At 36.8% G+C, this 19,071-nt stretch overlaps 1 protein-coding gene across 1 annotated transcript; it reads left to right on the top strand.

Moving 5' to 3' along the window:
- Positions 1-1,130: 1,130 nt before the first annotated feature.
- On the top strand, positions 1,131-4,108 carry LOC141437718 (venom carboxylesterase-6-like). The gene is made up of 3 exons (XM_074101198.1): positions 1,131-1,362; positions 1,583-2,847; positions 3,502-4,108. The coding sequence occupies exons 1-3, from the start codon at positions 1,189-1,191 to the stop codon at positions 3,923-3,925; spliced, it is 1,863 nt and encodes a 620-aa protein (XP_073957299.1). The 5' UTR covers positions 1,131-1,188; the 3' UTR covers positions 3,926-4,108.
- The last annotated feature ends 14,963 nt before the right edge of the window (positions 4,109-19,071 follow it).

Genomic DNA, 19,071 nt, shown 5'->3' with positions numbered 1-19,071 from the left:
GCTTTTACATAAAAAAACCTGCATCGAAATCGATCCATCCTTTGAGAACTTCGATGACAATAAAGACATACACACAATGTATGTACATTGGCTTTAAACTTTTAACAGCCCTCCATTCGCGTGGGTGGTTAAAAAACAAGTCTAGTACTAAATAGAGCCTAGAACTTTTTTGGTTATTGAGATTTATTCACTGACAATAATATATATAAATTGATAATTGAAACACCTTTTACTAAGATTTGACCTACTCTAGCGATGTTAAAAACTGTTTAATAATGAAAACTAAAATTAAACTATACGTTGGTATTTTTCTGACTTACAATATTTATTAAAACAGCTACAGAGTTACAGGTCCAAGAAGTTTTTATAGTTTACTAAAAACAATGAATCAGTAATTCTCATGAAGACGACACGTCTCAGCCGTAAGCACATGTGGCACACATTTAGACCCCCCCGCACACATCACCCCCACCCCGCTAAGGGAACCGCTGAAAAAAACGGACCAACAACACTCACAAAAAGTACCCTAACGCCTTTCGAAGAGAACGCAGTTTGGATGCACCGAATGTCGAGGCATCCCTTCGGTAGTACAGTTAGAATGACTCCTGCAAGGCAAGGGTATTTTTTTCTGCGAAATGACATTATGAGGTCATCGACCCCATTTTGCGTGCAAGTCGTTGAGTTGAGATTTCACAACATTCAATTTCGCTTTGTTATACCTATTCATATATATCTGAAAAAAAAAACTATATTTTTATAATCTTTTCTGATAAAAAGTACCTACATCGGCTGACTAACTGTAACACTCAGCCAAAACCACTGGAGATAGAGGTTTAAAGTTTGCAAATTTACCTTTACCTTGAGTATTCATAAAATGCATTAAAATTTTAGAATAGGAACTAGCCTTAATTGTAGTCTTTCACAGGGGCAATAGCGTACGCATAAATTAGTTGGTTACCTACGTCATTTCTGAAACCTACGTGACTCTTGGCAAAACCTGTCATTGTGTAGGTTTTACGCACTTACGCTATGACTATTCTATATCTCCTTACCTTTGAACATTTTTCTTAGAATATCGATTTCTTTACTATCTTATCGAGATAATTCTGAGTCTTGTTGACGCATTTTAAATTCGATGCTCCAAAAAGCGAGTCGATTCAGTATTATTCGAACAAGTGTAACGAAATCATGAAGTTAATAGTTGTGTTTTTTCTTATTACATGTGCTTGGACCCAAGGGGCCGTGGTAGATTCATCTGTCGTCATAAACCAAGGAACTGTGGTTGGAACTCTTAATGATGGCATTTATGAGTTCCATGGAGTACCATATGCGGATTCTACTTCTGGAATTAACCGGTTTAAGGTAAGGCATATTTATGCCATTAATAATTGGCAATAAGTAATTATAATAATTTTTATGTTCCTGTAAGTTTTACGTCTAAAAGAATATGAAAATGATGATAAAATTTCGTTGTTTGAAATTATTACGCAATACCGCATTTCCAAACGAAATCGCAAGCTATACTTTCGAATGAAAATACAAAGAAATATTGTAAAGTGTACTATAAAATTACCTATTTCAGGCACCATTACCAGCACCAAATTTCCAAGAGCCGTTCATCGCTAACCGTAAGGACATCAAATGCGTTCGAGCCCTCGGCGTCGGCTACGAAGGAGTTGAGGACTGCTTGGTAGCAAATATCTACACTCCAACCCTGGACAGCACACGTAGGCTTCCAGTCATGGTCTGGATCAAAGGGAGAGAATTTGACAGAGTCTACGAACACGAGCTATCCTTCAAAAATTTCCTTGACAAAGATGTCATCATAGTATCACTAAACTTCCGCGAATCGATATTTGGTTTTCTCTGCTTGGGAACAGACGTCGCGCCTGGAAATGCTGGTTTGAAGGACATCATCCATGGTTTACGCTGGGTTCAAGAGAACATTGCAAACTTTGGTGGAAACCCTGAATCTGTTACATTGTTCGGTCATGGTAGCGGTGCGGCTGCTGTCGATTTAGTCACTCTTTCTCCTTTGTCTACAAATTTAGTCCACAGAGCGATAACACAAAGTGGTACTGCTATTGCACCATGGGCAGTAACCCGAGATAATTTAGAGTACGCCATACAGGTAGCCGAAGCACTTGGCCACACTGTTAATGATATAAATACACTCTCAAATGTGTATACAAGAACAAGTGTGGCAGCTTTAATGGGTATAATCAATGAACTTAAATTGACTGATAACTCATTAGCTTTCGCACCATGTGTAGAAAAAGATACACTTCTAAACTCAGAACCCTTTATGACGAAATCACCTTATCAAACTTTGAACGACAGAGAGTTTGCACATGTTCCATTTTTAACTGGATTCGTAGACAAAGAAGGTACAATCAGAGCTGAAGAAGCGATAGAAGACGATTGGTTAGAAAAGATGAACGAAGCATTCGAAACTTTCTTACAACCAGATTTAGAATTTGAAAACGAGGCCGATGAGGCTAGAATTGCAGAAACGATAAAGCAATTTTATTTCAACAATAACCCCGTCAGTACCACTACTCTAAATGAGTATCTATCTTATCATGGAGATACTATGATCAAAGTATCAGCAGTTCGTGAAGCTCAGATGCGGGCAGCTATATCTACAGCGCCTGTGTATTTATATCAGTTTTCTTACAAAGGCGCATTGGGAGAGCCTTTCGTCGGACCTTTAGAAGTAGACGGTGCAGCTCACAGCGAAGAATTGGCTTATCTATTCCATGAAGCGGACGAGGCTCAAACTTTACTACAAGATTTAACAATAAGCGACATTTTGATTGAGCGGTGGACTAATTTTGCTAAAACTGGGTAAGTTTAAAGTGTGAACAAACAAATGTTCGTCATTGTTTTTCAGAAAACTTGCACCCAGTCATTGATAACAAACCTAACAGATTTCTTTAAGCAACTAGCAGCTTTCAGTGGTATTTAGCACTGCGAGCTGCACTGTAACTCTGTAATTCAGTACAGTTTTTTTAGCTATAAATGGTTTAGCAATTCCCGTTGTCTGCCTCATATGTCGTATTAGTATGAGCTGGTAAATTTTGCACAGTTTTATAAAATTTAGCTATTTATTTAAGATATAAATAGTTGGCCTCACTGCATTGACTTCTAAATTAAGTTTTAAAAATGCATTTATAATGCATGTTTTTCTGCTAATTGTACTTTTTGTTGACTGCACTTGCATTATTCGTACCAAGCTTCAAGCCGACCCAATAACCGTTGAAGAGTTCCGTCCTACGGAGTCGATCCTGCGCTGGATTGCACAGATCACCACTACTAGATTATTGTATTGCAATCATAATATGCCATGAGTCAGCAAATTTCGGCTCAATCAGATACCAAGTGATTGAAAATTGGTGTGCGATTTTCAAACCACGACACACATTACGAACGTTTCGAGATAAATAAAAGATTGTTTACCTCCAGTTCTGTTACTTGATATTGATCTATTTTTATTCTCAGAAACCCTTCGAGTGAAACTTCTCAAGTTTCTTGGGCTCCGTGGACTTCTGACGCAAGCAACTATCTTCACATCATAAACAACGATGACACAGCAGCAACCTCTACTTTCGAAGTAGGGATGCAGAACCCTCATCCTGTGACGATGACTTTCTGGAACAGCATTTACGATGGTCATTTTAAAGACGCTGAGGGAGATTTTGACTTAAACAACAGGCTTGAAGATGACTTGGATATTATTGTTGTTGATTCAAATGAGGATGAGGATGATGATGATGATGATGATGGTGAAGCTAGCGAAGAAGAAGATGATGTAGTCACGACTCCTGCACCCGACTCGGCTTCGACAGCAGTTGGATACACTTTTGTGATTGTTGGTCTGTTTGCATTGCTTAACCAATTCCATCTCTTGCGGATAAGCTCATAGAGAACTGTTTAGTAGTTAATTGCTACTAATTTTGTTCCTACGAACACTTTTGTCACTGATACTTCCATGGATTTTGTCAGTGTTTTAAATCCAATGGTAAGTGGTTTAGTTACGTATTATTAGCTTAAATGTTCATTTTGTACAGTATTAGGTTAGTTGCTTGGATTAGTTAAATACATTTAATTAAGTAAAGTACAGTTTTTAATTTGTCCTTTTATTCTAGACATATTTTTTACTAAGTGTAAACCACGATTACCTTCAAGAAACTCTTGATATTTAGACCCAATTACTATCCTCATGATCATAGTTGACGGTTAGACATGTAAAACAGTTATCTACAGACACTTGTCACAGTACGCCAATTTTGTTTAGTTTAGCTAGTTATTGCCTGTAACCTTTTCTGCTAGGAATTCGTTATCTCTGTCGTGCGGGAACTTTCCAATGTTTGAGGATAAAATCATCTACCTTTTCATTTTACATTATTAACCAAATAAACGACGTTTGCAAACTTTTTCAATAATAGTTTTAGCAGGATTTTAAGTTAAGTACTCAGAAGACATTATAGGCTGAAGAGATGTGATAAGAATCTATCACAAAACCTATCTAATCTATTTTTTTCATATCCTTCCTTGCGTTTACCTCAGACTCAATCTCCCAACTAACAAATACTTATCATATCCATAGCTTTATCTTTTGATGTCAATTCATAAGAGATCTACATACTTAGATGATAGTTCGAGATCAATAGTAAAATGACATATCGCCCTGATTATATTTAAAGGGCGTATTTTCTTATTCACTTACACCTAAAGACATATTTAGCATATCAATCAAACCCTAACTTATTTAAGTCTCAGATTTAAGTACACAAAATAATTTTGTTGAAAAATATATATTTACATACCTACACCGTGTTCTTACATAGAAAATGTAGACAGCAGACATTACTTTATTTAATGCACAATATTCAGGGTTTGATATTTAGGGACTCTTGTTTAGAATATTTGCCTTAATTCAGATACTTTAGAAGATTTTCTCTGGGACGCAATGGAACGTAAGTTTTGAACATGAAACTACCGTGAGACTCACTCATATTATATGATATTGTAACGGACTCAAGAGTGTTCGTGTTGCGGCAACCGCCGAGTCGCGTGCTCCTGAGAAGAAGGGCTACGAAATAGCCAGAAACATGTCGAGTTAAACTCGGTTTAAGCGTGAGTTATCCGTTACAATATCATTTAATAGGAACGTAAGTTTTCAAACTGCACTTCAACTAACTCCAAAAGCAAAAAAAAAATCAACTAACTCCAAAGTAAGTAAAAAAACCTTATATAGGTAACCTTATATTACATGTGCGCTTATATAGATCTGTTCGAACTCCGTGTCAAGACGAGCCGGCAGGAGTGGACCTAGTCAGATTTACCTACATAGGCTTGCTACCGGTCTCAAGTAGATCAAATTACTCATTAGTATTTATTTAGTTAAATTCGCATAAAAAATTATTTACATTGAAAAGAAAAGAAATACATATCAATTAAAATAAAATTAACCTTAACGTAAAATACTTACATAAAAAAGAGATAAAAAATAATAATAATGAAAACTAAAACAAGTGATTTAAACCAGACCCCTTAGGTATTAGGCAAGGGTCCGAAGGTGCTAGCAGCGTTCCCTCTTTGAATTGCCTTTGCTAATTCTTTGTCCGAGGAAGCTGCGCTCTTCGGTCCCCTGTGACGTCTACTAACCTCTTCGATATTTCTTTGTAAAGTTTCAGACAGCTAGAATCCCACGGACCAAGGGAGTACCTACATTACGAGTATAGGCTGAAGAGATGTGATAAGAATCTATCACAAAACCTACCTAATACATCTCATTAGTTATTTTTGGTTACTTTGGAGACCGTTTAATTTTTGATAAACTTTTTTTAAAGTATTTTTCAAAGACCATTTTACTTTATCTGAAGTGAGCGACAGCTCGTTCTATTTCTAGCCAACTGCAAAAAATATTTTATCATACCTACACTCGCTAACGCCTACGTAGCATAAGCAGTGGGGTCGCACGCGATGCATAGAAGTTCAGTAAGGTATGGGGTCGGAAGGTCAGTGCCTATCCATGCATTGCCCGCAGAGGCGATGTGCCTTGAATGTCACTCTGACATAATAATACTAGAACGGGATAATGATTATTGACAAATAGTTACATTGTTAATAGTTATAAGATGGGATGTAGGGTGATTAGTCTAAATATACGACACCCTGGTGTCTACACTAGGCTGAGCCTGTGTCTTAGACACCAGTTTCTTCCTATGCCATTACTAATTGAAATGCGATTATTAACTACCATAAATAGTTCAACAATAATTAATAAAAAAAATAAAAACACTTATTTACTTAAATTAGAAAAAAAAATACTGTCCTAATCCTTATTAATCCTACCAATACTAAAAGCAAATGTTTACGTGCAGTTTCGCACGCGTACCTAAATCATACCTTATTCCTAAATTCTCGGGAGAATTCCCATATCATGGTGTTTACTGACGTTACATTTCAAATAACAGTGGAAAAATTTATGGCTAGAGTTATGAAACCTTGAAATCTGGATGGGATTTTATCCTGATCTCGTGAAAATATCGTGATAAAAAGGAACCTTTATGTTTATCCAGATTTCCAGCTATCTACACATGCACCTTTTAGAGTGAAGTACCACATCCGTCCAGTCCTTTTAGCGTGAAGGAGTATCAAATATACACACATACTCACAAACTTTCGCATTTTAAATATCCTAGTAAATCCTATCTAATCCGTACCTACCCTTAACCGGATTAAAAACAAATAGAAACTATGACATTGAAGTTGAATTAAAAGCTCATGAGTTTTCTAAATTTCAACGGTAATTTCACATCATTTAATGTGTATAAGTTCTACAGAAAAACCTCGTGCGTAACTTTACTCCTCTAGATTTAGTGATTGGGGTTTCGGAAAAAAAGAAAATTTAGGTACGACGAGCGAAGCGAGGAGTTGTTAGTATGAATTGTGACCACAACTTACAAGCCGAGCGAGCGCCGGCGAAGTGCCAGGACCGATATGGCGGCGTTTCATGATATGCCTAGGAATTTCTTGATCTGCCTAAACTGACCAAATCATGAAATGGCGGCGTTTCATGATATGCCGAGGAATTTCATGATTTGCCTAAACGTCACTAGGTAAATCGTTAAACGGTGAGTTTTGAACGATATGGCGGATATCCCTTAGCCAATTCATGAAATGGCGCCATTTCACGATATGCCTAGGAATTTCGTGATTTTACGATCGTCCGCCGACATTTATACATTTATTAAATCCAAATCCTGTACTTACGAATATCGGAATAGATTTTATAATATTAATAGAATATGCAAAAAAGTTTCCGAAATAAAAACCATATGTTCGCTAATTGCAAAAATATATCCGCTGTGAAGCAGAAGTTATATTTTATGACCATCAGTACGAAGCATAAATGTATTTTAGAACAATATTGCTGCTTTATTAGGCTTTCCGTTAAGTATGTTTATCAAACGGACCAAGCTGCCTATTAAGTTTTGCAGGGCTGTCACTGCTTCCGAATGATGAAAGAGAATTGATTTTTAAAGTTCTGTGACATAAGGAACCCTACTACTGCGTTACATTCGTCGTCTGGTTTGACAATCAGACGACATGACTGGGCTTTAGGAGTTTTCGTACGTGATCGAATCAGTAATGAGGACAAGCGTAGAAGAATAAGGGTCACTAACGTACCCACAACATACCCAAGCTAAATAGCTCGTTGAAGTCGCAATGGGCAGGCCATATAGCACAGAGAACAGCATATGGCCGTTGGGGTCGAAAAGTTCTCGAATAGAGACCGCGGGTCGGCATGTGCAGCGTAGGACGTCCATTAACGAGATGGACGGACGAACTCGTTAAGGCCGCGGCTAACGATGGATGCAGGCCGCTTCCAACCGTCGCAACTGGGAGACATGGAGATGTGGGAGATGTTTATGTCCAACAGTGGACGACCTACGGCTATATAATGACGATAATGATGGCGATTGTGATGATGATTTTCAAGCATGAAGAAATAGAACTGATAGTAGGCAACACTTAATCTCATTATTTTGAGTTGAAACGCTGTTCATCTGGAAGTACGATTTTTATTCTTCTTTAGTATTAGTTCAGTGTTGCCAACCCTATGACTCCCATGCTTGTGGAAGCAATAAAGAATGCAAAAGTGCAGATTTGCAGGCGACCAGGTTTATGTTTGTAACGTAACGCAGCTGGCGTCATTAATGACTGAAATAAAACACGCGTGAAATATAACATTACATACGCAACTAAAATATAATATGTCCTATTGCTGGGGACTTCTGATTGAATGAAATGGCTGTACTATGTCGCTATATAAGCCCAGAGCGGATTAAGAACGTTATACAGTATTGATTTTCCTTCATCGAAATTATTATTCAGTAATTATTTATTCGTTATTTCAAATTTGTAAACATCTTGAATGGCGCGAGGGAGAGCGTAGCGACAATAGAGATCTCTCTACAGGTGAATGTTAAGCCTGACATTGTCTTACTATTATCATTCGGCGAAAAAGTCTGCGCAATGCCAAAATTGGAAACGTAGAAAAATAATTGGTGTTAATTTCGTGATCGTGACAGGAATTTTTATTTGTTTAATTTATTTCTGGTAATTTCACGAATAAATGTTGTCTTTCTCTCTTTCTTTCTTTCAGTGCTAAAATAGTGCATTCATAGAGGATTACCTACTTATCGTAAAAAAAGTGTTCGTATACACAAATCAAGTGTAAAAACAATTGGTTTACCAGAAATGCCAAATCCAATTAAATAAAAGCTTCTGGGCTTGTATGGCCACCGGAATATATGCATAACAATAACACAATAAACAGTGCCAATTAAATAGTTTAGCGAACTTGTATGTCACCTAGATAATGTATTAGTAATAATAACAATAAACCATTTATTTTAAGCAACACGGCCCATACCATAAATTATACCTTAAATACTAACATACGTTTAATTTATAGAAAACATAATATTTAAAACTAGTTAATTGACAAAACGGACGGGGTTAACACTGGCCGTTTTCTGGACAGTTTTGGTTTTCATCAAAAAATGGCGAAGCGCGACTGACAAGTCTAAATTACGAGTGTAGAAGTAGAAATTAAAGGTAAACCAAAAATATATGACTATTGTCAAGAGAGCGCTATTGTACTTATTTATATGGCAATAGTGCAGTATAGTCGGAACAATGACATCTTGACTTGTCTACAACGTTTACCTGTTAGCTCTGATGTTAATTTGGAAAGGTTTTTGTAGTGAAATAGTTTCATTCCCCAAGCGTTTTTTTTTCAGTAGTTTATTATAAACATAATTTGCAAAGATCCGTTGTTGACTACTAATCGTTTTGAGCATTTTTTGTTATTGTTCAAATGAACCGCCATAGTGACACTGACAATCATTAAAATTATTGCCAGTGTAAGAAATTAGCTCCAATGAAATTCCGCAACATGGCGAATAGTCATATTATTATGTCTGGTCAGGCTTTAAGTAGAATTACGATTAGATTCACAATGTCTTTGTTCATCCACTGTTACCTCTCATATTTCTAAACCCAATTTAAGATACTGGTAAAATTGTCCTCCGATGGACAGAGCCATATAAAAAAAAACTAAGTATAATTACTGACTTAGCAAAACATTACAATATTTTTAAGGTATTTTTACGTAGATATGTCCAAAGTTGTATCTGAAGTTTTCAGTTTAATGATTAACATCTTGTATAAATCTTTACCTATTGTTGCTATAAATTTCTACACGTATGTTTACTAACGTCAGAAAACGAAATTTCAATAAGACATTGATCAACCCTTCTTGGTCTCCGAGGTGGGTTAAAACACTATTACAAAAAACTTCAGATCCAGCGTTCTGTCTCGTGACGGGGCACACGTGCTAACCACGTCGTGTCTTAATATGTCGGGTTTTTATACTTACGCTTATAATAGCGTGGATGTGCCTTAATAAATATATTAAAAATCTTATAAGAATCGTAATCCATACGGAACTATAGCTGCTGGCTTGTCCACTAGAGCGGAGCGGGAGCTACTTAGTAGCGAGAAGGGTAAAGATTCACCAATAGAATTGCATAAAATCTCCGCTTCTATTCAGTGGACAGATAGTTGGTAACTAGTCTAAAAATAAAAAATAAATCACACAAAACCGCGAAGTTGAGCGAGGAAGAGGAGCGCAGAAGCGGGGCGGAGAAACGAGTGCGAGCGGGATAGCGGGGAAACTCGGCGAACAGAAAAACTGTCCACAATTCCGCTCTACACTTCCTCGCTCCGTTTCGCTATCTTACTCCGCGCCTATGGACAAACGTAAGCCACAAAGCAGCAGTGAGCACTGGGAAGCGTATCCAGACAGCCTAAATTACGCTCCCAGTGCTTACGACAAGTAAACATATTAATTTAGAAGTCAAGTAAATGAGCAATCCACACAAATCCGGTGCATGCGGGCCATGTGCTCGGTATCCTGTCGCGCCCATGCCCTACCTCCGACCACGGCCACAGTATATATGGCATAAACTCCGTAAGCAATCTTCAAGGAACGCGCCTCATTTGAATTTTTATAAGAGCAATGGTCACATTCGCTCACAAACAAAACAATTATTTAGTTTTAGGTGTTTTGTCTACTCCCCCCCCCCCATTCTCATCCTCATCTTAGTTAATTCTACTATTCTTAATAATATTATAAATGCGAAAGTTTCTAAAAGTACCACCTACGTACAGTCGAGTTCATGAACTTGTGAGCAAAAATTGATCAAAAATATCTGAACACGCTTCTACGCCTTTAAAAATAGAGTCTTGTTCAGATATTTTTGACCAAAATTTTGCTCACAAGTTTATGAATTCGACTGCACTTATTTAAATATATGCGTTTACTTTTGATAAACGAATTTTATGCAGTTCCTACGCTGAATCACACGGTGCCATTCGAAAGAACGCTTGGTTGAGTGTGTATTAGCTGCGTTTGTTGTTAATTATCAAATAATATTTATCCCTACTTCCGGTTACATCATCATCATCAGCTTTTGACGAATCCTTGCGTAGACGTAAGTTTCCTCCAAAACGTGGCTCTCCTGGAAAATAGGCGTTAGCCAGTCCTATAATTATACCTGTTCTTTATTGTGACAAAAACCTTCAACTATGTTCCCCTAAACAGGGCGATCAATTTCTACGATCTGTTAATGAGGCAAAAGTAGAATTTTACGATTTGACACCAAACAAGTTTAATGGCAATATAAAACACTCCACTTTAAAGGTTTGACGTTTAGAAAGTTATTAACACAAACTTTACAGTTCACAGCCATCCCGGGATCACTATAAAACTTATTGTTTATGTTGGCTTCATTTGATCGGAAAATAATTTATCGCATCAGTTTCCAAAGGGAAGACAGGTTAATTCTAATTCAATAATCGCTTATAGATTTGAAAATAATAGAAATAATAAAAACCTTATTAGTCAATAGAATATTACAAGAAGGTTTTGAAATATGTTAAAATTTCATTCTAAACATTCACTTCAAATACTTACTCGTAAGTCGAAGCTTTCTAAAGTTTATACGAGTATTGTTAAGTGATACAAAATAACAAACTCCTGAATCATCTATTGATCATCTATATCTAAATAAATAAATAAATAAATATCATTGAATCATCTATATAAACTTTAAAAAGCTTCGACTTACGAATCTACGAGCAAGTATTTGTAATAACTCCTTCGGGCAGTCGGGTGAAATATACATCATGTCTGTATCGTCCTTCGCAGCATCAAGTCTTTTCAAAATGATTTAAAAGCTAAAATAATCGTCACAGTTTTCCATTGTCCCTAGTGATGAAAATATAAATGTGCCTGACATTGAGACTTCCATCGCAGAATTACAATCGGACAACAGTGGATGGCTTGTTTTTATTACGAAATGATTGCAAGCGCATAGTTTTTATTTTGTTGTTATAGTTCGTCATCTTTTTTTTACCACTATGAAACAGTCTGAGAAGTTATGGTAAGTACGGCAGTTTGCCTTGCGCTAACTACGAGTATATTACAGCTTTAAGCTAGCCAAATGTGAGCATTTAACCCCCGATGCAGAAATGTCTATGGTATCGTAGCTCGCAAAGGTATGGACCAATTTTGACGCTTTTTTGACCATTTTTGAATTTTTTACGTAAGCGAGTTTTCTTGCGGTGGTCTTTAGTTATGTTTAATTAAAATCGCTTCAGCTGTTTTTGACATGTTGAACGCCGTTTAATGCCGTCGAACGTTTAATGCCGGGGGGTTTTCAACTTTTCTAAGTTGGTCAGGTCGTTTCCTTTTGTAATTAGTACCGATTCACCGAAAACTATTCTAATTGTATTTAATTTTACTGTATAATGAAAAGTACTCAAAGCGAATGTCTGATGATAATGTCTTCGGTAAAAGATTTAGCGCCAACAGTAAACAGAGATAAAGTTATCCTTGAAAATTTCAAAGAGATTGGTAAGATTAGATCAATAAACTTCGTCACCGCAAACAATACAACAGTTAAACTATCTATATATACCTTTATAGAAAAGAGTAATGTGACTTGCTGATTGACTGACAGTCAACGCATAGCCTAAACCACTGGAGCTGATGAAAAGACACTGCAGCGAATGTATGATAAAATAGTTTAAAGTCAAATTTACTGAAATTTTGAATTTCAGGACGAGCATAGTAAGAAACTCCAGTCAACAAAATTTCAAAGATTATTTTCTCTTATGCACTATTTATTTTGACGATTGGATTGAACATTAGCGATCCAAATACAATATCTGGTTTACATCGATGCATTGATATTGATGCAAAATTTACATGGAAATAAAACAAAACCCCATGGAATTAGAAACTGTTTTGTTTACGTAGAGTTGATTGAGTTTTTTTACTGACCTGGAACACTGCCGCTCTTATTTCCACATGAGGAATCAAATCAAAGGGTACAGTTAATAAAAAAAAAAAACTATATATAACCAAAAAACATAGAGGGTACTTCCGGTTGTCCTAGAAACTTGAAATTCGGTGTCAAAGTAGCTCGCACTTATAGTACGCAATATAGTACGACTAATAAGAAAAATCTGAAATTCTGAACGAATCTGCTAACACTGGATATTCATAGATAACGTATGCTAGATATTGGCCTGATATTTTAGCCTTTTCCCAGCAATGGAACACTGTACCGGGCTAATAGAAAATAAAAATAATACGTGTCTATATAAATTACCAAGGGATTGTTTTAACGTGATTTCTCTTCTAAGTATACTAACGTACCTATATTGGTTCAAGGTTTATTATAACGAGTTAAATGTTGATTTAGATTCGCTACATCAAACATCGCTCAGAAGATTTCAAAGATAAAAAATATTAACACAACAAAATAAATCGGAAGAGAGGCTTTAACTAAGAAGATAAGCCATTTAAAGGAAAATTTTAATAATGGCTTACATTGCTTCGTTAACTTAGCGATCAGCAAAAACTTAATCCAATTACCTTGCTCCTCCGCTGCAACACAGGCGAAAGACCTATACGTCTGTGCGAAAAAATGTGTATGTTTTTGTGTAAAAATTCAAGTCATCAACCTTTATTGCGCATACCCCATTATCATTGCATATTATTACAAATACATAAATAAAATAAATTATCACGACACAAGGTAACGCCAGAGCACTACTGTCTACAAAAAATGTAAACTACTCATAACTACTAAAACTCTCGAGACTTAAAGACGTAAATATACAATTTTAAAATTATTTATCTCAACGTTTTGACCACATTATGCGATGTACAGGGTAGACTGAACGAAGTCAAGATCAAGTGTGGGTAGTTAGCATGGCTAAAAAACGGATGCCGTGGTAATTTTAAAGATACCTAGTAGGTACCTACATTATATTTTTACGTAAATAATTATTTAGACTATAAATCCTTGATTTCAGCTGTTTATGTAAATTATTGATCGAAAATTATTTCTCTGAATAGCTTCTAATCCTTGACCGACAGTCAGAAATATCCTTTTACGAGTATGATTACATACAGTACTGAAATAGTAGCGTGAAGTAAAATTATCTCGTTGAGAATCGTGGGCGTTCACCTATATTTTTTACCAGCGTACGTACACGTAATATACAATCGTGTAGTACCTACTTATGTTACATATTCTATTGATCAATACATACATGAAATTAAGAACGGCTTTGAATCGTAATCATGGATAAAGTGATATTAGATGAACATGACCTAAGTCAGCCAAAGGGGTGGACCCACTTACCTATGTACCTATAACAGATTCAAGGATTATTTTTGAAATAGTATGTAACAAATCCCATCCCAACCCATCCATGGAATTTGCAAGACCAGAGGGTTTTTAACGAGTTGCAAGCCTAGAGGGTAAAGATAGAGGATAATGCCAGTTATTTCGCCGGCTATATTATCTCTACGCCGCAATATAGCAGTGCAAGCTTTGCCATAAGATGGTCGTAGTTCCAAAAGTTGGTGGTTATTCCACCTTGCTCAAGACCAGAGACCAGAGCAAGGCAGATAATTTTATGCTGCTTGCTTCTCACTGAGGAAATTATTTTGATTCGAGTGAAAAATTTATAGTAGAGCTTCAGACAAAGTTTTAGTATATATTTTGAACAAAAATACCTGTATAATATAACGGAATAGTGTAATCGTGTCGTCAGTGTAGCGTAGAGGTCTGTTCTTTGAATCGGGATATGAAATATGTACTTAAATCATTCATTTTAATAAAATTGGACCAAGTATGCTGCCCTGAGGTACTCTAACTAGCGTTTACTACCTAATGACCCGATTGTAAGCGCACTGCGGGACCATTCAAGTGACAACCTCTAATACTCATGCTGGCTAGTTTTCGTAGAAGTATTGGAACTGAGGAATTCAAGGATGCGTGTGAAGTTCCCAATCTGCACTGGGCCCGCGTGGGAACTACGGCCCAAGCCCTCTTGTTCTGAGAGGAGGCCTGTGCCCAGCAGTGGGACGTATATAGGCTGGAATGATGGGATGATGATATTGATGATGATTGGAACCGAGACTGAGTCAAATGCCTTAGCTAGATCAGAAAAGACGTCGTAGGGGCACTTGCTTCGATCTAATTAATGAGGTACTTGTTTTATTAATACCACTACACTGTATTCGATTGACGCCTGGAACTGTAACCGGCAAGAAGATATAACTTTTCAAGATATTCTACTACTTATAGTTCGATGCTTGTTTACGCCACTTTACGCCTTTGACGTTCCGGTAAAGCTGACAGTCTAAGAACCTAATGTGAATGCCTCACGCATCCAATATCAATTCCCTGAACTTGTCAGACAAAAATCAGACCAAAATCATCCGCACAACTTTATTAAACGATTTTTAATCTCTCCCATTGCAATCCATTTGCGCCAACTTGTACCGACAATACAATTGAAAAATGGAGTCCTGCATTATAGAGCCGGCTAGTTCGACGTGCTCTCCGATAAATGAACAGCCGTCTGAGTTTTGATCGGCGTCTTGCAGTGCACTGTGAGTAATTGCTGCTATTTTGGGAGCCCGTGCTGTGAGCATGAGTAAGTTACCTGGCAATGGTTTAAATATTTCTTTGAGTAGCAGTCGGCGTAATGCTACTGTCTTATTGCCCTCTGGTTACAAATTTCTGAAGTTTAAGATAAAATTAGGAATTTTTTTATGACTCTAAAGGTCACTATCAATCTCAAAAATCTTACTTGCCAATTTAGTTTTTAACAGACGAAGTAGTCCGATTTTGATAATTCTTTTTTTTTTGGAAAGCGTATACCCCGAGGGTGGTTCCATATCAATTAAAAAAACTACCCTAAGGGTAGGAAAACCTTTGTACCATTGTAATATTTGACCAGGCATAACTTTTTACAGAGAGTCCGATTTTGATAATTATTTTTTTATTGGATAGGGTTTACCTTGAAGTTGGTACTATATAAATTTGGAAAAAAAATATCCCAAGAGTGGGAAGAAGTATAAAACAAAAACTTTTTAACAAAAAAATTAAACAGCCTAAAAAACCGAAAAGCAAGAAATAATAAACCTTTTTTTTATTTAACCTTGATCTGGTTGGATGCGAAAAGCACAAGACCGGTTTGAGTGGAGAGCCTTGGGGGAGGCCTATGCGCTATGTCCAGCAGTGGACGTCTTTCGGCTGACATGATGATGATGAACCTTAATCTAGGTAGGTACTAATTTGAAGTCGGTGCCTCCGCACTAGCCAGCCTTAGGCTGCTATTTACTCTTAAACTACTACTAATTCTCAAGCACTCTTAGTCGTTATAATTTTCCTAGTAAATTTGATAAACTGCTTACTAACGTCCAGAATTTTTACAAATTCACCCCCACTTTACGTCTATGGGTGTACCCTAAAAAAATGTTTTTATTATTTTTTATTTTACCACTTTGTCAGCGTAACTGTTATGTATATTCATGCCAAATTACAGCTTTGAGTACCTACTAACGGTCTCTGAGCATATAGCCGCGGACAGACAGACAGACATGGCGAAACTATAAGGGTTCCTAGTTGACTACGGAATACTACGAGTTATTTTTTTTTATTATCAGTTTTTTCGGGCGTTTAATTTTTTTTTAATTAATTTTATGGCTTTCCCATTATAAATTAATGGTACCAGGCAAAAAATTCATAAATTAATTTAATTATCATTCATACTTTTTTCGAGACCACATTAAAAATTTCACCGTTTATACTAGCTCGTGCTACCGGTTTTTACCGGCGTTGTAGTGGGCGATTTCTCTATTCATTACATATTCTGCCATCAACTGTGTAGTGAGTTTCGAAGACACGCAACGAACAAAGTAAACACTCACCTTGTCGCCAATTGTAACGCGTTCTAACTTTACGTCGAATGTTTCTGACAATAAAATCGCTGCCTGGTTATACGTAGATTGCACCAATTTTTGAAAGTTAGGTATATGAGTCATTATGCTCTCATGATGCATAATGTATAATATGGCTATTTTCTGAATTACGGTAAGAATTTTCTGAATCGTAAATAATTGTAATTACGTAAATTATAATAGATTTCTCTTTGATTCTAAATTATCCCAACTTCAAATTCTAGCGACACGGTGTGTATTTATTTGAAATTTTAGATAGATAATAAACACTACACGTGCCGTAAATCAGAATTTATTGATTGTTCTGAAAAATCTATACCTACCTACGTGTAATCTCAGCAGCAGAACCAAACCGTCTTCAAATATTCTTTCTGAAAAAAGAAAGCTATACTACTTTATGATAGATTAACATTGGCTACTTTTTCTTCCAGCAACGTGTGAAGTTCTTGTCGCGCCCAAATAAAATTGCGGGCAAATAAAGTTGCATTACATTGCGAGACCGTAAAGCCAACGAGTTTGTAGTTGTCAAACGAGCGCCGCAATGTACCTCATGTAACTTGTATCATTTCATTTGCAGGTTTAAACTGGGCTTGTAAGTTTGTCGTAAGTCCTAATTACGTCACTAATATGTTGCTACCCACAAAAACGCGCAGCATCGTCTGATGCACCGAAATATCTTGTCCTAGATTCGGCACAGGTAAGCTAAATCAAGCCGGCAGTTACAACGAATGTCGCTCAATTTTCATTAATACCAGGACGGGGTTAAGCGGTTTTCTGTGTTGGCCGTTCCAAAAATAATGGTCAGCCTTTTGCATTTTAACTGCATTAGTGTAACAGGGAAGTGGAATTGATTAAAAGGCGTGCGATTAAATTGCGCTTTTGTGGTCAGTCAGAGGAGATTCTGAACTAAAAAAAAAACTATTAAAGCTATTATAAAAACTTTAATTTTCACAATGTATGTAGTGCACAGTAGTAGTAGCAGTAGCAGTAGCACAACAAATAGGTAACAAAAATAAAATGAACTTAAAATAATGGAGTCCCCCGTAAAAGAAACGAATTTCTTTCGCGTTTTTGCTCAATCCCAATATTGGCAATATTCGGTGATATTTGTGCGAATTCTGATTCCTGCTTGGCCAAATGGTTTTTTCTTTCTTCATCAAATATCTTATAAGCAATCCGTAAAACTCCATCAATGCAAAGCAACATTAACATAACCTAACCAAAAAAAAGTTGGAAAACCCCCGACTTTGTCACTTCAAAGTTCAATATCTCAAAAACGGCTGAACCGATTTTGATAAAACATGTCTAAGAACCATCGCTAGAAAACCTTTTTTTATTATTCGACTGGATAGCAAACGAGCAAGTGGATCTCCTGATCTTAAGAGATCACCACCGCCCATAGACACCTGCAACGGTGCCACAGACAGACAGTCAGATACACAGACATACAACACTTATAACACCCCCCTTTTTGGGTCGGGGGTTAAAAATTACCCTTTATTTTTTTCTTAAAGTAGGCAATTGGGCTACTTCTGAATTTCGTCTATTAATAGACGAAAGGACCACAATTGTGGTCATCGATTGCCTGCAAATCTTTCTCCTGCTTAGATAAGGCAATTGCAAGGGCAGGAAAGGCCAATAGGTCTAAGGTCATTCCGCATTAAATGGCTGTGACATTTCAGCGTGTGCATAATTGGGGCTGGAACTGACGCCCCGTGGGGGGTAGGGGGGGTTAGCGTCGACGTGTCAAGTCGGGAGGTGAATAATATATGGACAGAGGAAGCGGATGGCTCTGCCACTTAGTGGTGCTTGAATAATGTATGCAACAGAAGCATGAGCGAGCGGTTCCGTTGTTGCAAAGGTTTCAGTAGTTTTTGTGCTAGGTGCAGTGATTTTTAAGGGATTTATGACAAATTGACAGGGTCATAGACAGCCAGATGAACCATGTCGCAGGCCCTAGGAAATGCAATGGCTAATATCCAAAAAAACCTAATTAGTCTATCAGTGAGATTATCAGAAAATATATTCACCTGTCCCGTCGTCTGTCTGTCTGTCTGTCTGTAGTCAAATCTTGCAAGTAAAATTCGACCAACTTCCAGTAGTCGGATTGACTTGTAATTTGGCATACTTATGTAAATCACGTGACAATACAATAATCTAGT

This window comes from Choristoneura fumiferana, chromosome 18, assembly GCF_025370935.1.
Source record: "Choristoneura fumiferana chromosome 18, NRCan_CFum_1, whole genome shotgun sequence".
Taxonomy (NCBI): Eukaryota; Metazoa; Arthropoda; class Insecta; order Lepidoptera; family Tortricidae; genus Choristoneura; species Choristoneura fumiferana.
This window is presented reverse-complemented; position numbering and strand designations above follow the sequence as displayed.

Excerpts from the sequence above, each read along its gene's own strand:
- LOC141437718 (XM_074101198.1), top strand. The coding sequence starts at position 1,189 with ATGAAGTTAATAGTTGTGTTTTTTCTTATTACATGTGCTTGGACCCAA. Across the intron at positions 1,363-1,582 it reads CTGGAATTAACCGGTTTAAG|GCACCATTACCAGCACCAAA; the intron begins GTAAGGCATATT and ends TACCTATTTCAG. Across the intron at positions 2,848-3,501 it reads ACTAATTTTGCTAAAACTGG|AAACCCTTCGAGTGAAACTT; the intron begins GTAAGTTTAAAG and ends TTTTATTCTCAG.